The 19627-nt window shown below is 34.8% G+C and overlaps 1 protein-coding gene across 7 annotated transcripts in view; it reads right to left on the reverse strand.

The window, feature by feature from the left end:
* Atpalpha (sodium/potassium-transporting ATPase subunit alpha) overlaps nt 1–19627 on the reverse strand; it is a 146712-nt gene that overhangs the window by 69574 nt on the left and 57511 nt on the right. For 2 of the 7 annotated variants that reach the window (XM_085948417.1, XM_085948413.1), the window contains exon 1: nt 9806–10121. The exons of the other annotated variants lie outside the window; for them this stretch is intronic. In XM_085948417.1, the coding sequence (XP_085804543.1) occupies nt 9806–9817 (12 nt within the window). In that variant the 5' untranslated portion in view covers nt 9818–10121. Of the gene's footprint in view, nt 1–9805; nt 10122–19627 lie in introns of those variants that run through there. 7 annotated transcript variants of the gene reach the window in all.

Here is a 19627-nt window from a genome sequence, read left to right on the forward strand (position 1 = left end):
TGCACAGATTGGCGCGACACCAATACGGGTTCAAATCCCGACGAGGTTCGTATTTTTTTCAATTATGATTTTTACCAGTGTGTATATATCTGAGGTGCCTTTAATAAAATAGACCTGATACTTGCGTGTGATACGCAGTAATAGCGTCGTAAGTCTTCAATATGGCATGGAGATATGAACCGTAAACCAGCAAATTTCAGAGGATTGAGGTCTTCGACGTGTGGCTGTATCGACAACATGTCATGGACAATATTGTGACACATACGTCCTCAAACGAACGGAAAAGGACCGAGAAGTTATCCGTACCATGCACGGATCGTTAGACAAAATCCAATATTGTTTGCGCTGATGTAAATTATAAAATATACACTAAAGCATGTTTTAATGTCGCAAAAGGTTTCATATTATTATTACCATGACTACGTCAACCTGGCTACCTGTACGAGACCAAAAAGAAGCAGTATTGTCAGGTTTTAGCTGGGCACAACCACTTCTAAAGCTAACGTTAATGATTTCTGCAATAATAACAATCTTCTCCAATACTGTTTGCGGGCGAAATTAACGCCTACCAATTCGCTTGACTTTTGCACGGTCCGAATAAAGCAGAAATGGAGAAATCCAAGGATATATGATGGAATTTAAACGTCAGTGATTAATTAATACTTCAATCAGTATGCATGCACTTACATTGTTTACATAATATATTATAAGGTCTTTCAGCAAGTATAGGTGAAAGGCTACTAATTTAGAGTTATGTATACAGCTTTACTAAGTTGTCTTATCGGGGGTAATAATAATATGTAGATGCTTATTAGTCCCCGATGTTATTAATATCTTGTCTGGAAGGTTGCGTTGGGTGTGTGTGATATGGTAAATTCGAGTAGTGATGAATAATACACAGTAATGGTATTTTCTTGGTTTTATATTGTAGTAATAAAATTTGGATAAACACGGCACTAATAAAAAACTATCACATTGGTTTTATGCTGAGTTGGATGATTTACATTATAATTTGAATTTAGGGTTAATGTTACGCGGATTTTCGCGCGTAAATTGTCTACATTGTTGAAAGGCCAAAATGCAACTGTTTTATCAACTGTCTATGCTATATAATTGACCATAGACAATAACACGTCAGTTGTAGAGTTGAGTAGAACTCTACAGTCTAAGTTCTTCGAACTATACATACTTCTACAGACATGCACAAGAAACATGGTGCCCTTAGCTGAAGTGAGACTAAAAAATAAGAGTAATACACCATGGAATGTATGAAGTGGATTAACCATAACAGCGATCAACGGTTAAGAGCAAATAGACATGAGAAAGCGGACATCTACATCTCGATTGGCTAGTGGACAAATAACTGTATGCTACCATGGTTGGAAGTGTCTGTATGAGACCTTCATCAAGCAGATCTATCAGGCTGATGATTACACGTATTATTACATTGCTGAAATTTGTAAACATCGTATACGATAATTATCCGTTTGTAATTTAATACTCCACGGCAGTAAAACACGGAAATCATTATGTCGTATGTTTGCATGATATGATAACCAAATCCATGTGATGAAACTCGGTTGATTACAATTTCGCGAATTCGTCCGGGGGATACGCGAAACCTCTCCACGTACTAAATTGAAAGACAAACAAAAAAAAATCTCTCGACTTTTTATGTCGATCATTAATCACACTCAAAGTTATTAAAGGCGAGTTAGCGAAACGTATTCATTTACGAGGGAATTCGCTTGAAAACCATTTTTTATAGGTTAACACCTCAGAGGCATTTATGGATAAATGTGACCTTGTTTTTTTTTAACTACAAAAACTAGTACTGGCTATGATATAACTTTGCTTACAAACGGGTATAACAATTCTTCTTGCATTATATTATAGATGATATCAATGATGTTACCACGATACCACACTAGTCGCTGCTGATGAAAGAGAACTCACAGAGCTGCTACACCGGGTAGAGGAAGAGAGTCGCAAATACGTCCTCCTTACTAATAGGAATACGACCAAGTTAATGGTTGTTGATCGGGCCAACCTTCTACCAACACCAAGTACACTCCAAAACCTCGAAACAGTCGACGAGTTTGTATATCTGGGATCGACCATCAGTGGAAAGGGCGGATGCGAAGCGGAAATAAGAAGGCGCACACAGATTGCAAAAAATGCGATGACACGCCTTACCACTATATGGAAGTATCGGGGAATTTCGATTACCACAAAAATGATACTTGTGCAAACATTAGTGTTCTCGATATTTCTATACGGAGTCGAGTCGTGGACCCTGAAGGCAAAAGAACGGAAGGCAATTGATGCCTTTGAGATGTGGTGTTGGCGTCGAATGCTTCGCATTTCTTGGACGGAGCACAAGACAAACAAATCAATCATCCAGAGACTGAAGATAAAGGAACGGCTCCCGACGATATGTCTGAGAAGAATTCTGCAGTTTTTTGGACATATTGTCAGGCGCGAACCGGACAACCTGGAGAGACTGGTAGTTTTGGGTAGCCTCCAGGGGAGGCGAAGCAGAGGAAGAGCATCTGCGCGATGGAGCGACCAAGTGAAAGAGCTGACTGGGGGCACCATCCATTCTGCCCTGAGAGAAGCGGAAGTTCGAGAAGGATGGAAAGTCTTGGTCGCTCAAAGGATGGCGAAATTTAAATGTGGTCACGATCCTCAGCCATGAGTGCACGACCAAGAAGAGAGATCAATGGTGTTAACCAACAAATTTTATTTTGTTATTTCGGTACTGTGATCGCAAACGGTTATAAGTTATAACTTAACTGCTATTTACACAATTTCATAGATCCAGAGGATTTAAGGACGTTCCTATATTCGTTTAGCGTCCCTTGATAACCACGGTATGACAGCATTATTCAAATGATTGTCCACTCGCTGAGTGACATATCCAGCCTATTACCATCAACTTTTTTCACATTTGGTCAGATGCAGATATCTTTTAACATTCATTACTTTGTGTCCAATAAAGTTGCTGCTCTAATATTATGCCACATCAAAGAATGTACAATTTGGAACATATTATGGAAGAAAACTTACTTAAAAGGTGAAAAAAAACTGCAGTTATAACCGTCTGCCATCACAGTACCGATTTGCACCAAAATCGTATATTGACCACTGTCGGATTGATTGGGCATTCATGAAATTAGTTGCACAATACCGAAGTACTACCTCGCAACGTCAAAGATCGACGAAACGTCAAAATCATTCGTAAACATAAAAAAAATTGAACAAAATATATGCGAAATTAGATAGAAACGTCTTCTGTGTGTATCTAAATGGTGTTATATTTGGTGGATTAAATAATATACAATGAACTAAAATTCAAATAGGATTTAATCTACATAACGTCGCTGTAGGATTGGTTTGTCGAATAGACGAAATGTTCAGGAGACGAAAAACAAATTTCATAATCCTATATTTAAATACATGGAGATATTTAAATTGTTATTTTTACAGAATATGAATGATGACATCATTACAAAGTAATTAAAAGAAAAAGATGGTTCTAGTCCATTTAGATACAAAAAAACATTCTGCATTAAAAATTCGATTTCGACGAAAAAGGATATTCGACAAACCAATCTATAGCGACGATAATTTAACTCTAGACCACTAAAACAACTGTTGCCATGGTGATTTAAAATTATGTGAGTTAAATTAAAATAAATACTAGTATTATAACACAGGTTGTTTTTACTCTGTAAGTGACTGCTGTGCTGTATCTATTCGCAATATTTTCTGATAGGTAACTACAACAATAATTTGTAATTATATAACTATATAATAATTTAATTATCAAAATTGATAATAAAAAAATGATAGGTAATCGAGATGTGATAAAATGAATGTCGGCTGTTTGTAGTAAAAAAAAATAATATTTACAATTTTACAATCTAATCAAGTTGTATTTTATATTACACACAGTAAATAATTTAAGTACTCCAGGTAATCGCATAATGATAATTATGGTCACAGGTAATTATTGCACTGTTTACTGAAAACAATTACAGGAAAATGTCTCGAACATAGCTCGTTATTGGTGTCGAGTTAGTTACTGATGCACTTATCGGAATGCAATTAAAATACATGATGCATCATATTTCAATTGTGACTTATAATATATTATTATATTATTAACAAATACACATTGCATTGTAATACTTCATTCATATTTATATGAATACATTGAATCTGTACCTGCAAATACCACAAACTTGTGGTCAATAATTGATTTAAATTTATTTCCCTCGAAAGTACAAAATACAGTGTACGATTATTTATCAGAAATAACGAAATAATAACGCCCTTCCCTTGCACCTAGATTGAAAAAAAATATTGATATGATGCCGATTTTGATATTAGAGTGAAATTTCAGCGGGTCAATCCAGACGCGACAAGATTGTGATATAAAATATGGAGTGTTTATATACCATCGTGTAGCGATAGATAGATAAAGATAGCAGTGAATAATTGTATTAAAAAAACACTCAATAATAAATTCATAAATGATAAAACAGACAAAAATACAATATAGTAAATCACGAATATTTAATTTGATAAATAAAGTCAACAGCACCGGCTCAAGTCAGTCGTGTTGTTTGAGAAGAGATTACCACTAAAATAAATAATAAATAATTCGGTGTAAACTTTGATAACACGAATTCATTTTGTATTGTATTGCGGCCGACTGAGTTCTAAGCGGTTTTTTTTTCCTTCAATTTTAACGTCGAGTTTTCCGTTAGATTGAAATAGTGAAAACTTTCAATTAAAAAACGCACGCGGAAATGACTTGGAATATCGATGTTTACAACCACTTAAAAAAAATTATCTATATCTATATTGGCGACTGAAACACTTAGAACTTAACGGGTTTTTTTTTGGCAAATTGGTAAAATGTCACACATTAGTATCGGTAATACAACTTAATGTCGGTTGTGACAGCCTCAAGGAAACGCCTTCACCACTATCTATCCTACCACAAACACCCTCCACTGGCTTTCAGCATCAAGAACTCCATATTTCTATCTACACAGTCTAATTATCTCAGATTAGATCTACCAGCCCTCTTTTTCCCTTCCAGTCTGTTGAAGAAGAGTCTCGTGATTGGTTGATTATATTCCATCCTTGTGATGTAGCCTGTTCAGCGGAGTCAATCTACAACGCCAATGACGACTATATTCAGGCCATGTCATTGATTTGACAATTACTATGTTAGTGCTAGTAATTGATTATCTTCGAATGCAATGCGGTAACCTGTTCGCAATAAATATAGATTATCGATTGCATATTTCGTTTTTTCATTATGCATATTTTTCTACAAATTATGAACAATAACTAGCACTACCATCGTAGTCTACAGTTTCGTGTCAAAGTCTGACTATAATGAGTCTTGGTACAACGCGCATAGCTTACTATTATCTTCGTTAATGGCCAAACCCATATGGACGATGGATTAATAATTATTATTCATTTGTATGTAAACTGTGTCACATTCGTGTTTATTCAATAAGGAAAACATTATATTGGGAATTTTGTAGTGTCATTATATAGTTGTTATTTTAATGGTACATTGTACTATATTATATTAAAAATATGAGGTAAAGTGAGCGAAAAACACGAGTAATGCACCTGCGGCATTATTCGGAGGTTCACTGCGTTTTTCAATCGTGAAAAAGCACCTTGGGATTATTATGCGTATCGTAGGTAACACCGAGTGGAATATTTCATTGAACGGATCGAAACGGAATTACAAAATAATGTTTACTTTTCTTGGCCTTAACTCGTGCGTATGTGTGTACACAGCCAACACTGTGACGATTTAGATAGGTAATAGACTAAACACTGGCAAGAAAAACCATAGTAGTAATAATAGCTGGTCATTAATTAAGATAGCATTTGTTTGTAAAATTTTACACAATTAAACCTCGATATTGGTGTATAATCCAATCATATCTCTAAAACCCTGCAAATAGTACTCGAAATGATCAAAATGTTGATAAACCGTTATTCGTATACATAAATCAATAATTTTATTATTTTTCATTCATCTAGCAGACTTAGTACTGAGTAAATATTTCGTTTCAATGATTTTCGCGTGATAACAATATTAGCATTAGTTTTCATCAACATTATAACAAAAACCATAATAAATTAATATTATAAACATATACCTATATTCTTTTTAGCGCTACAACAGGCCATGATGCCCAATGACTGTAGGGTATTTAGTAATAGAAGAGAAATAACTACAAACACCCAGACTTTTAGAAAATCATAAAAATATATTGTGGCCTCACCAAGATCAAACTCGGGGCACCCGGATGGAAGGTACTACTGTCGAATGATGTTGCTTGTATGTGCCGTTCGCATGCTCTACCAACTAACTCAAAACATGTAAAATACTTCGTTTATTGTAATACATAAAGTGCTCACTAGTTGAGTTGAAGCTTTTCATGTGATCGAAACACGCCTAGTGTAATATAAATTATTAAAATCACATGGAAACCAAGTGGAAAATACATAAAATTAAGTCTTTCTTTCTTTTAAATCAGTACAAACTTCTTCCGATTACTATGGTAATCAAATAAAAATCAATGGATAGAATCACCAGAATCACGCCTATTATTAATAATGATTACTAATAGTATAGTATAATTAATATCGATTAGACTTTATCAAAACAATAAATTACCAAGTAAACACAACTGCATCGGAAACAGTTGCATAATGCATGTATATCGGCGGCCGACTGCAACTGGAAAAGTTACATAATGTATAACCGACGACACCCTTTTTGTCTTCTTCTTGCGTGTCCACAAGCCGTTGCGTGTTTTTTCAGCAGAAAACTTTAAACATTCAATATTTCATGCGAATAAAAAGTTAAGTTTGAATAAAACATCCACACAACTGAAGATGGGTCAGGTCTAGACGTAACCGTCACCAAGCACGTATTCACAAAATTTACATAAAATCATGACATAAAAATATTGTTTTATTGAGGAAAAGGTTGATCGAAGAAAGACCTACGTTACCACAATTCTTATACGGAATAAAGAAGATAATAAAACAAGTTTGTATTAACTAGACACCATTATAGCTGGCTGTGTAAAACTATATTATAAAATTTAATAAAAAAAACATTTAAACGGTGATAGTTCGCAAAAAAAAATTGGTTTGCTACTTTGCTACTGCTTACTTCATATGTAACGAATATATTTTTCAACATTATAAGAGTGATAACTATGTATAACATTATCATAGTTACAATGACAATATAAAATTGGAAAATTTTCCATCAAATAAATGATACCCCAATAATTAATTACACTGTGCTTGTCCTGCAACCAAAAGTAGACTAAATGTATCAAAACTTTGATAGCTTTGTTAATAATTTTGCATATAGCGCTATACAATTTATAACTGTTCGTAAAATGTCAGTGTTTTATAGTCTTTATCACCGATAATTTTAGGTAGAGATTAACCATTGTCACTTGCCAAGATCTACTTCTTCAATTCCAAGTTGAAGAAATCCTGTAGGTGCATATATGAGACATACGGAATCAAATACAAAAATAACTGTGTGGTATAGAATCTAATGCATTTAAAAAAAACTCTAGATATTCATTATTATTTCTCACAAACGGCCGAACAAACCGATTAGAGTGTTATAAAGGTTAGGTTACATAACAGGCCATCTATCGATCGGGACGTTTTGTTTGCGATTGCTGCGGGTCCAAAAGCGATTATCTGCCATTAGCGACTGACTGATTTGAGGAAATCGCGCCGAAGAAGAATAATAAACGAGAAGAAATAGTATTTTACATCTATTTTCGACGCCGCAAGCGAGGTTTATCGATTCGCACGGACGCCGCGGCGTCTCGAAGTTTGGTATTCGTGAAAAGTAACCATACAACTCAAGGATACTTTCATATATTAGCATATTAGAAAACGTTAATATTGCAAACAAAAATCATATAAACGGTCGTAAATAAAGCCCTTGAAGATATGCCCAACGACAAAAACAAGGCCGGTTTGGTTTTAAAATACACTATTTTATTTAACATACAAACATTCCACCAATTTTTGTCAGTTAACAACATAATTTTCATATATATGTCTCTTTGAATCTAAACATGATAAGAGGGTTGGTTTTTCTGAGATTAAACGACTCTACGATAAGTACAACAGTTAATCGACTGGGAAATTAATTCAGGACCTTTTGACCTCTCCAAAAATATAAACACTAAAAGACGAAACTTAAGTAGGTAATAAAACATGAAAATTAGATACAGATTTAATGATATTCTTTTTTTATATAATAATAGTTCTTATATCCGATTGTAACATACATTATTATTGATTGTTGCACAACAATTGACACCCGTAACGCCAAGAGTTACGAATGAATCCCGAATCTGACACATCGTTTTTTTTCGCGGAAAATTATGTTTTATCCTGGAATAGCCATGCGCGCCGGATTGCGCAATAGTCTGACAAGCCGAGAACGCGAACGATAAGTTGTTTTAAATCAATCGGTAACCGTAGTTATTATTTTTTCTATCAATAGACTACGACCAAAATAAGTTAATTAATAATTACATATTGGAGAAATTAATTAATTGTACCTATGTATTGACACATGCTTATAAATATGAACAATGCACAATATGGTAGGTTTGCTTAAAAAATAAAATGCAGCTAAAGTATGAAGCCACATTAATGCATGTACATAAATAAAATGTGTTTAAAGGAGTGTGTGGTTGTACATATTGACTTTTTAAATCAATGACAGAAACTATAAACACACATTATAAATGACTGTTCGAAATGGTATGCAAGTGTAAAATGTCTGTGATATACAATATAATGCATTACAGTCAATAAAATGGTTTACACATATATATATGTATGAAAAGGTGTGATATATATAATATTTACCGACAATGAAAATGTATTACAGCATGACGGGAAACCTTGCATATTGCCTTCGAACTGGATTACAGCATCAATGAAATGACAAAACTACAATAGATGTATTCAGTACCTGTTGACCGGCAGATAATAAAAGGCGCGGAAAATCGGTCCTATACAATATACCGACACTTTATACACATACATATATATGCACAAAGAAGAAGCATACACGATAAACTAGTCATTTTTAATGTATTTGTTATATATAGCCTTCAATAAACGAAAGACTTGGAATAGGATAAAAATTATAAGAGGTAAAATAGTCACCTTCTTGGGTTATATATATCTATATATTATAAGGGCTTGGAAGATAGATTTTACTCCCTAAGTACACCTGGGGTGTACATATATCATTTGGGGGTACTGTATCACTATGGAAGTGGAATCATTGATCACTGTAAGGTCGAGATAATGAATGAATAATATCTACTGATATAGTTAATGTATTATTAGTGAATGAATTTTATTAAATTTTACAGAAACTTGTGAATTATGTGATAAAGGGGAGTGAAAATGTCATTGTGGTATGAAATAAATATGGAAAATGGGTTGTGTGAAAAGAGGAAAGTGTAATGGTAGGCGAGTGAAAATTTCATCGATCAATAGCCATCTTCACATCCGCGCGGAAGATTTCCGTGGGCCCGAAGGAAGACCTTGAGGGTTCATAAATCAATAACACCCCGAGGGACAGTCGCGGAGAGTCTTCCGCGAGGAAACGGCACGGAGTAGGAGCACCAGCGATGGAAATGTACTATAATAATGATGATGCGTGTGCAGCGCGCAGGTATAGTGCGCTTACCTTGTCTCCCATCTTGTCTCGGGCGAGAAAAGCTGCTCACGGAAAAATAGCACAAGAGAGTAGGTCGAGCGGCTGCCACCTACGTCCCAGACCGCGAGACACTATTGGATAATACGCTTGCGGTGCAGTCCGTGGGTTAATGCTTCGCGGGGGGTGTTAGGTCCTTCGACTATGACATGTCGCCGGTCGGCGGTGACGGAGACGGCGGTGACGGCGGTGACGGCGGGAGGTACGACGGCGATGGCGGGCGAGCCTCGACTGGGCGCGATGGGGCGGCGGTTCGCGGTTCGGACGCGGCGAGCTTGCACCGGCGACTGACGGCGTGCGCCAACTATCGAGCCGAGTAGCGCGCACCGCAATCACGTCACACTGCGTCACGACGGCGCTCGGCCGGCGGCGGAGACGCCCGAAACGGCGCCCCTCCGCCCCCGCGCGCCGCCCCCCGCCTAGCTCTTACGTAAGGTTCTCTCCGCTCGACGCCCCGCCTATGCTCGGCGGGAAAAACGGATTTTCCCGAGCGTCGCGAAGAGGGCTCCCATTTTCCGAGATAACGTTTTCAGGAAAAACTTTCTTTACTTTCGAAAATACGAATCCTATTTTTCGACCTCGCGAATCAGATGACCTTTAGATAGTTATTTATTTTGGAAAACAACAAAAAGTATATCAAAATGGAGCGTCACACAGCATTCAACTGAAATAGCTTTTCTTTAGCGGTAAAAGGATTCAGCCTTGCTAAGAGTAAATGATTAAATAATAACGTAATACCATATTATATGATCTGCTGACAATTATTGGTAACCTTAATGTAGTAAACAGGAGTGCGAGCGTCGGCTAGACTAGTGAAGTAGCATCCTGGGGGCAGTCTTCACTCTACCCTAAAATAAGCAGAATACTGTGAGGCAGGGAAAAAACATGTCAAAACATGATCCTCAGCCATGAGAGAACGCGAATACCAATCTTCCTCAAATCACCTTTAACTAAAGCCCCATAAAATAGGGTACTATTTGAAGTGAAAATGAATTTAATATTTACAAAAACTAATAAATCATCTCTATTGAGGAAAAAACTTCGCCTGCGGCACTAATCGTATATAATATATGCCTACGGCTAAGCCAATCACAAAAAGCAATACAATATGGAAAACAATCGAACAAATCAATGGTAGAATAATAAATATACCACATTCGAATAAAATAAAGTATTTATAGAAACAAAAAAATGTACGGTGAAATTATTAAAGCATTACATAACTCTACTATCACCGCGCCCCGAGCTATAATAATACTACCCCCGACTTTCCCGCAAACCTTTCGCACCCTCTAAACAAGTGTATGTAAATGGAAACCGCTTCAAAAGAAAATCAGAATCGAGATAACGCCCAGTGACCTTGCGAAATAATCACACAGTATCATGAATAACATTATGTTATATAAATAAACATGACATGTTAATATTTCGCGCCACTAGGGGGTCTCCTTCCGTATCCGAGAGCCGGAAACTGATACGAACGTTTTCCGAAGTTTTCTTTTTCTTTCGCAACTAATTTTTCACTGGATCTTCGCGTGTTTCTGACAGATATTATAATAGGGCTCCATTTCGAAAGGGAAAATGAAAAACAGGCTCAGCATATTAGCTTTTTCGAAACACTGATTCGGTAAAATTTTAAAGCAATATCAAATAAAATATAGGTACGTGATATCATTGCAAAACTAGATTTCACTAACATTGTGTATATAGGTGGTAACTGTACTTAGAATAATTAATATGAAGATCATAAATATGTAACACTTAAAAAGGATTTTATACTTTATTCAAATCCTATTGACAGTAGATTGGCAAGAAATCATATTAAGTGAAGAGGGGTGATGGAAAGAAGTCATCGTATTAATAAAAATGAAATACAATATAATATTATGTATGATATTTATAAATAAATATATAATTTAATCAGAGCGTTGGAGCGGATCCTTTTTTGAGTTGCTCCGCTCCGGGTCCTAATACTTGCTCCGGCTCCGTTCCAGGGTCTGCTCCGCTCCGGGTAAAAAGTTATTGTATATATATACAGTATATAATATACATATTTATACAAATGTTAAAAAAAATAGTTTTAAAATAATCGTTATTTTCATTATTAATTCTATTAAACAGAATTTTACCGACAGCTAATCGTCTCCCATTATTTGCCTCTTCTGTCAAAAAAGTGAGGTTATTTATCACTCGACAGTGTTGCCATATTTCAAATAATTACAGTGTTGCAAAGTGTCAAAATATACTATTTTCATTAGATTTTAGGGCGAAAATTTAACAATATTCGGTGCTCCGGCTTCGCTCCTGTTCCGGTTAAAATCCCATTGCTCCAGTGCTCCAGTGCTCCGTGCTCCTGCTCCGAGCTCCGCTCCAATGCTCTGAATTTAATAACGATCATGATTAAATTCGTCCGTTGCAACACAATCTTTTCAATGGATCTATCAATTTAATAAATTATGCGGGATGATTATGTGTTTTATTTTAATTATTATAGGAAATACCTAATGCACATGAACAAAAATAACATAACCATGGTCGTTAGTTTAGAATGAAATCAACTAATTAGCTTCTGAACTATTTTAGAAATAATTAATTATCAATATAATATAATCATAGTACTCAACATTGTCTTCTTATCAAATAATATATATTTTGAAAAGCAGATTTTATGTACAAAAACTGTGTAATATTTTGAATTCACTGGTGACTAATTTTCACACAAATATGAGGCTCAGTTAAATAGTTATAACGCCAACTTATACTGATTAATTTTAATACTATCGACCGAAGATACTTGATGGAATTTGAATTTAAATTCTAATGGATTTAAGTTTTGTACTATTCCATTTGAGTACTGAGATACTGATTGACATTTATAAAGTGATGTGACAATGTTTTTCAACCAGTTGACAATATCGATGATCATTAAATAATTACGCGGGATGATTAGTATTTCACATATTAAAATAACACCACGAATAGTCAACATTCTATAAAATCAATTTTCACGTCTCTATTCTTTGTCTTTTCATTTTAAACGCATATTATTGAATAATTTAATATAATGATTAGTATGATGGTTGAAAGAAAAACGAATGAACGGCGTGCGGCAGATACCTCCGTCACACCTAACATAATTAATCACTTAATAATCCCGTGATCAACACCTCTGCGAGGCGCGTGATAAAAGATACTTAGGCAGAAAGGTGGGTACCTGTCTACCTAGGTACCGTTCGCTATTCTCCAACAGCTCAAACATTTTTAAGTATTGATTGAGTTCCTTTCAAAAGGCTACGTTAACAATATATTAATATTGTTGTGACCTATAAATACCGAAAAGGCTATGAATTTATTTTTCGCTTCGTGAGAATACCATGGGTTCGCGAGTTATAATAATAAGACCAGCGCAATCTGTCTCGTTATTTTTAACACCGCCCGTTATATTGGCATAACGAACGTTATGCACCCTTTAAAATTGTGTCCCATGACCTTGATTGGCATCCACTGAAATATACGTGTTTTCTATCCTGATTGAATATATTACGGTCTCACTTTGTTGAAAAGATACCTTGCTCCACGTAAGACATCGCAAACTTTTCGAAAGCGGCGAAATTTTCCCTTGCTGAAACCAAGCCGCAATAACCGACTTGAGTGCCCCCCCTTTCAACCGTAACATAATGAGAGTCAGTAAAGTTTGTCTCTGATACTGCATTTCGCGTCTAGGTAATAAATGCATATCATAATTTTTTCAATGTATCTTTGGTCCAGTATAAGACCGCGGTGAGTTGGACGGGTAACCAACAACCATCCCACGTAACGAATTCTGTTTAAACTCTTATAGATTTAAGTGTTGTACTATTCAATTTGAATAAAAACAAGTAAAGTAAACAAAACAAGTACAAAACTTAAATCCAACAGAATTTAAATTCAGATTCCATTAAGTACCTTCGGTCGATAGTATTAATATAATAAAGTCTGTTAATATAACCTCTACCGTGTGGATACCACTGTGTTCATACGCTTGCAATATTTACTTCAATCCAACAAAAAAAAACACAAAAGGTTATTAGATTGTATCATAAGAAATATTAGGGGAAGCGTATGCCAGCATAAAAAAATTTACAACGAATATAATGTCACTTCAGAACGAATTAATAAATTTCCAACAATAACAGAATCCAATATTCATCATTATTGGCATATTGGCAGGCATGTCGCTATCCCAACAATGGTAAAAGCGCACGCTAAACTAGTATGCGGGATCATGTTCTGAATCCACAGTCCGCGCGTCGAACTTTGCACGAATGCAAAAAGCTGCGACGCCCGTCCCGCAGAGGCGCCGCCCGTAGAGCTAAAACGCCGAGCCGTGCCTAACCTAGCCCAAAGCGTAGCGGCCGCCGCGTTACGTAAGCGCGCCGCGTAGGCCGTAGAGCCCTCGGTTCGTGGCGTCGCGAGAGCTTATTTCGCGATGACAGCAAACTTTGAACGGAGTTGGATGAATAATTGAGACAATGACGATTTGAACATATAACTATTTGTAAATATTCAAGTAGATATGATATGGTGCACAATATGGTTTATATGATGGCGAAATGAAATGTCATCGAGATCCTTGTATTGCCTTTGTTAACTTCTATAACTGTGACACAACAAAGAAGAAGAATATACGAGCACTGCATAATTTTAATCTACTACGCTACGTACTAAAAATTAATAACAGCAACTCAACAAATTCAACAATTGCAAATAATGAATTTTGTGTTTTTGAAATATCTCGTATGAGGTGAAAACAATTTTCAACTTAACGATATCTCCTTATTCATGATTCATAAATTAGCTAAATCAAGATGGCCGACCTGTAATGTGCCGTTTTAAAAAAAATCGGTTAGATACATGTTCAAACACGCGCGTTAACATCATTTTACTCCCTACTTCAATTATAGTTTGTCAATCTATGGCTACGGCCGTATGTTGTAGCTTAACCACTGGGGAATGCCAAAAGAAATGGCGTATTTCAAAAAAACACTACCTAATTCGTAGGATGTTTATCACACTTGAATGGTCAAAGACATAGCTTATAATCAGTATCTTTAGAATAATCTTCAAATGTGTTAATCTTGCCATTTTTTGAATAATAAAATGCCTAATACTTGTCAAATTTGGGATCACAGAGATTATCAATATAATTGTTAATCGTAAATATTTCACTATAATAATGTCGACATAAATTATACTGATGGTTTTATAAATGCGTTTAAAAATTAATAAATGTAAAAAATCTTAACACCACTGCACATTTATGTACTGAAATATGACTATATTCTAAAACATTAGAGCGAGAGGTTTAAAAGAATACTATTTTATGTAATAAAAATACTTTATGCAGTCATCAAATGTTTAAAATAAATATTAAGGATAATAAGGCTTCAAAATTATATAAATAGATTATCTACAGCGTTTAAGTAATGTCCAGGATCATGCTTTGAAAAAAGAAAAAAGCTCCATTTTGACCCACGCTGAGCACGTCCGCCCTTAAGTAGAAATGAATTCATTTTCAGTTAATTCTGTTTTGTATGAAAAGTTATTTCGGAAGAAATCCGTAATGCAATCCACTATTATTGGTTGCTAAGTGGGTGGTCCTAGCAACTAAATTATTAATATATACGTGCGTTGTTATGGAAATCAAAATAACATTTCAGTATTCCATATTTGTTTGTTTGTTTGTTTTTTTATTTACTTCATATCAAGTACAAGTTTGAGCATATTGAGCATAATAATTCAACAGAAAATTTAAAAACGTATATAAAAAGTTATTTTAATCTTGTAATTATTTACAAATATAAACCGATAAAAAAGACTCTGGAGTGTCATAAAATTTGATTACTCGACAACTGAGACAGCCACGTGAATCAACACAGATTATGCATTCGAATGATAATTGTATGTGCCTATTCGACTGAACGTACAGGCAAACATGAGTTACTATTAGAATAACCATAAATTAAAAATACTTATTATCTTGGAGCAGGTTACAATTAATACCATACCTAGTTATTTGAAAGAAATGAAACATAACGTATGCCAATTTTATTTTTAAGTGCAGCTGTCAGATAAAATGATGATTATGGCTATTGCTTCGTTGTAAAGTCATTAAATATTCTGTATGACGCAAACGGTTCTATCACAGAAAATTGTTCCATCATTTTCCTATGAACCCGGAAGGCTAGGGGTCCATTCAGTGATTCACGGGAAAATAGCCGCGGGAACAATTCACGCATGGAAATTTACCCACGTTGATTATTCTGTGGCCGGGGGTGTAGAAGTACACGAAATGGCGACATGAAATTTCATTTTTCGTCTTATTGCAGATTCAATAAATCGATATCTACATTTGTGTATAATATAAGCACACAAATCAAATGTTGTTTGGAATATACAAACAAGCCAGACAAGTGATTATTTTAAAAAAATATATCCATTGGAATATTGTAATACTGGATGATAATTGTTTCACTTTGTCCAATTAGTAATTAATGTTCTGTGGTTTACATTGTATTTCTTCTTTGCTCACAAAAAAGTTTCTACTGATTTTTTTTACTTGCTATTCACCCCGGCCATAGAATTTACTGCACAGACATTTAACGTAAAACGTGATGTAGACGTAATAACGTTTATTTCCCATATAATGAATTGTGGCACTTGGTGGCACATGATAATATAGTCCAGCTCTAAAAAACGAAATTACAATTTAGGGTTTTTTATGCTCAAAATTATATTGTAAAATAATGAAGAAACAGCGCTGCAAAAATTCGTCTAATTGACAATCAAATCAGTGTAATTGACACCTGTCGTATAACCACAATAATTTGAAAGAATATATTATTATTCCCTGTAGATTTCCCCAGCAAAGTCTTGGTGATTCAATGATATTTGCGCATCAACAGCGATTCACTAAAACAGCGTTAAGAATTCGGTTTCCGCGAGGGTTATTGGTTTTTTTTAAACAATGATCATGTCAAAGGGATTGAATAAGACCAGATAAAAATATTTTGATTACACCTAACCCCAGATTATTAATTTAATTATAAATCGATCATTACAGTCACGATAATTAAAAATTAAATGTAACGATATTAGGTAATTACAACTAGGCCCTTCGTTTGAATTCAGAAATTCGGTGACATCACGTGGTAATGCTCTCGTTAGAATGTTTGAATTACCTCAATGGATATTAGAATATATTTTGAATCATAGATTTCGATTAACAAACATTTCGTAATTAACTATTTCTTTTATTCAACGAATAATTCACAAGATTTAAGAATGTATCATTCTAATTATTGAACATACATAATTTAACATAACATAATACGTCGGGGTGGCTTACTTTTTTCAAAAAAGATTTTTTCTGTTGGTTATAATATACTCTCTCAGAAAGTGTTTTTGAAAATTATGTAGGTATGGTCAAACATTTCGTAGTTATCCACAAAAATGCATAACATGTTTCCGACATATTGACAAAATTAAATGAATGAATTTCTTTATAACCAATTGTAGTGATTTGAGAATGTTGATGACAAAAATAGAGCCGAACGCTAACAAATCGGTAGCAGCGAACAATGTTCATCATTCTCGTTAGGATTATTTTTATTATTATCCGTAATTTTTACTCCAATTATGTTGCGAACGATCATAATATGGTTGATTTTATTTGGAACTCTTACATGTCATCGGTACAAAATAACTCCAATTTCTCACCGTATCTTTCTGTTGGTTCGCTTGAAAGTAAATTTATTTTCTGAAAAGGGGGTAGTGGACCAAATAAGTTTAGGAATCCCTGATTTAGAGGATCCACGATTGGGCACCGAACTGAACGGACCACTCATCTTTATTTGTATTGGCAAAACGTTGTTGACTGATCAAATTTTATTACAATTCTAAGATAATAAAACAAGTATTGATCCATCCTTTGACAGAAGCAGTAAACAACAATATATATATATACAATTTAATATCAGATGGTGGAGAAATATCCAAATAGCAATAGACAATAGAATAAAATCGTAGGACAATCAACGACAAGGCCATTAAGCAGAAATCTGTGGATTATTCCGATACACAGCATCCAACAACGGGTAATAAGAGACGGCGGGATTATGGCGCCGATCTACGTAATGGATTAGGCACGGCAATCACGGAGAACACATGCTGCGAGCTAAATTAGCGATTCGTGATACATTCGGGCGGGGGAAAAATGACATATTGACAATAGTCAATGTGGCGATGTTACGGACTAATGAAAAGGTTTTATCTCGATATGAAACCTAATAATATTCTGTAATAATTGGATTTGATTCAATTCAATTACACTGCTACCCCGTAGATCGGGGTTCCACTGTACAGACATTTATTTCGTTCCTGTTGATTAAATTTCGATGGTAAAAGAGAGATCTACGCACTGTAGAGTGTACATGGCAATGTGTACCGTGTGCTGGACCGAGACTAACAGGGAAACCTTTGGAACAAAGAAAAATAATTTCACTGTGTTCATTCGGGTAGATACAAAAACGTCAATAATAAAATTTGGTTTGCGCCGGACGTCTGTTACGATTAAAAAATCAGTAATGTCATTTACCTTCATTGATCACAAAGCAGATTGCTTCCAGATTGGTGGAATTTTAAGTATGTACATCAGAAATAATTCGTATGGATAGTATATGGATTAAAAGTAAGAGCCCTCACCCAGAAAATGGGAAAATGGGGCGAGTTCGCGTCCCACTCGGTCCATTTTTTTTCATAAATTTTACAATATTTCTGGGGTTTTTTCAAAATTATGTTTTTTAACCTTTTGTTCCTATGATCTGAACTTCGAACATGACAGTGTGAAGAACCATAGAACCTATTCGATTAAATTGCACAATATGTGGTCGATATCGACCGCGCATTGCAACGTTATAAAGGATAGGAGAAAAATGTAATGAGTAGCGTAGAAAGGCTTTCATCCCTCAATGAAAAGATCCTGACTGATACATTCAGTTATGAATATATTTGGGCTTAGGATTTTTAAAATCATACTAACACTAATACAACGGCAGGCAGTGGCGACGACTGCCTGATGGACGGAGATAAACGGTTATCAGAAACAAAAAAAATACACACTGTAAATATTGTCAACTAGTGACTAGGACAAATAGTCCCTCTCAAACGGGCGAAACCGGTTCAGAATAATATATGTTTTTTAAATGGAATTAGTAGTAAATATTGTGATTTATTTAATTATTAATACAATGCACTTCCACTATGAATTGACAGTTAACACCATAAAAGATAAAAAAGTAAGTATATATAAAATATATTGTTATAATATAACTATAAACTTCAGTCAGGTAATCAAGTGACGCACAAAAAAATTGTATTTATCACAATTGGCTTACCTTTAAAATTTCAGAATAAACCGTATATGACCAGTTTATATTAAATAGTATTTTGGTATAAGACTTATATCTCATAGTTCTCCAAAATGTGCAGTTAATCGCATATATTCATAGTTAGTATTTAAAGGTGTTGCTAGTTTCTCACGTTCTGATTTCATTATTTACACAGCCATGGATATAATGATAAGTGAATTTGCGCTATTTGTGGAAATTGCCTTGTATTTTTAGAAAAAAATCTCTTGCTTAAATTATTTTTATGATCTAAGATAAACGATAATTAATCGCTTAGTACCAAGTATTCACCAGTGATGTCAGGTAACCTTAATATTCGTATACATATTTATAATTTAATTTTTGTAAC

The sequence above is a fragment of the Rhyacophila brunnea genome, unplaced genomic scaffold (assembly GCF_057557595.1).
Source record: "Rhyacophila brunnea isolate RB1 unplaced genomic scaffold, BYU_Rbru_1.0 scaffold_20, whole genome shotgun sequence".
In the NCBI taxonomy this organism is placed as follows: domain Eukaryota; kingdom Metazoa; phylum Arthropoda; class Insecta; order Trichoptera; family Rhyacophilidae; genus Rhyacophila; species Rhyacophila brunnea.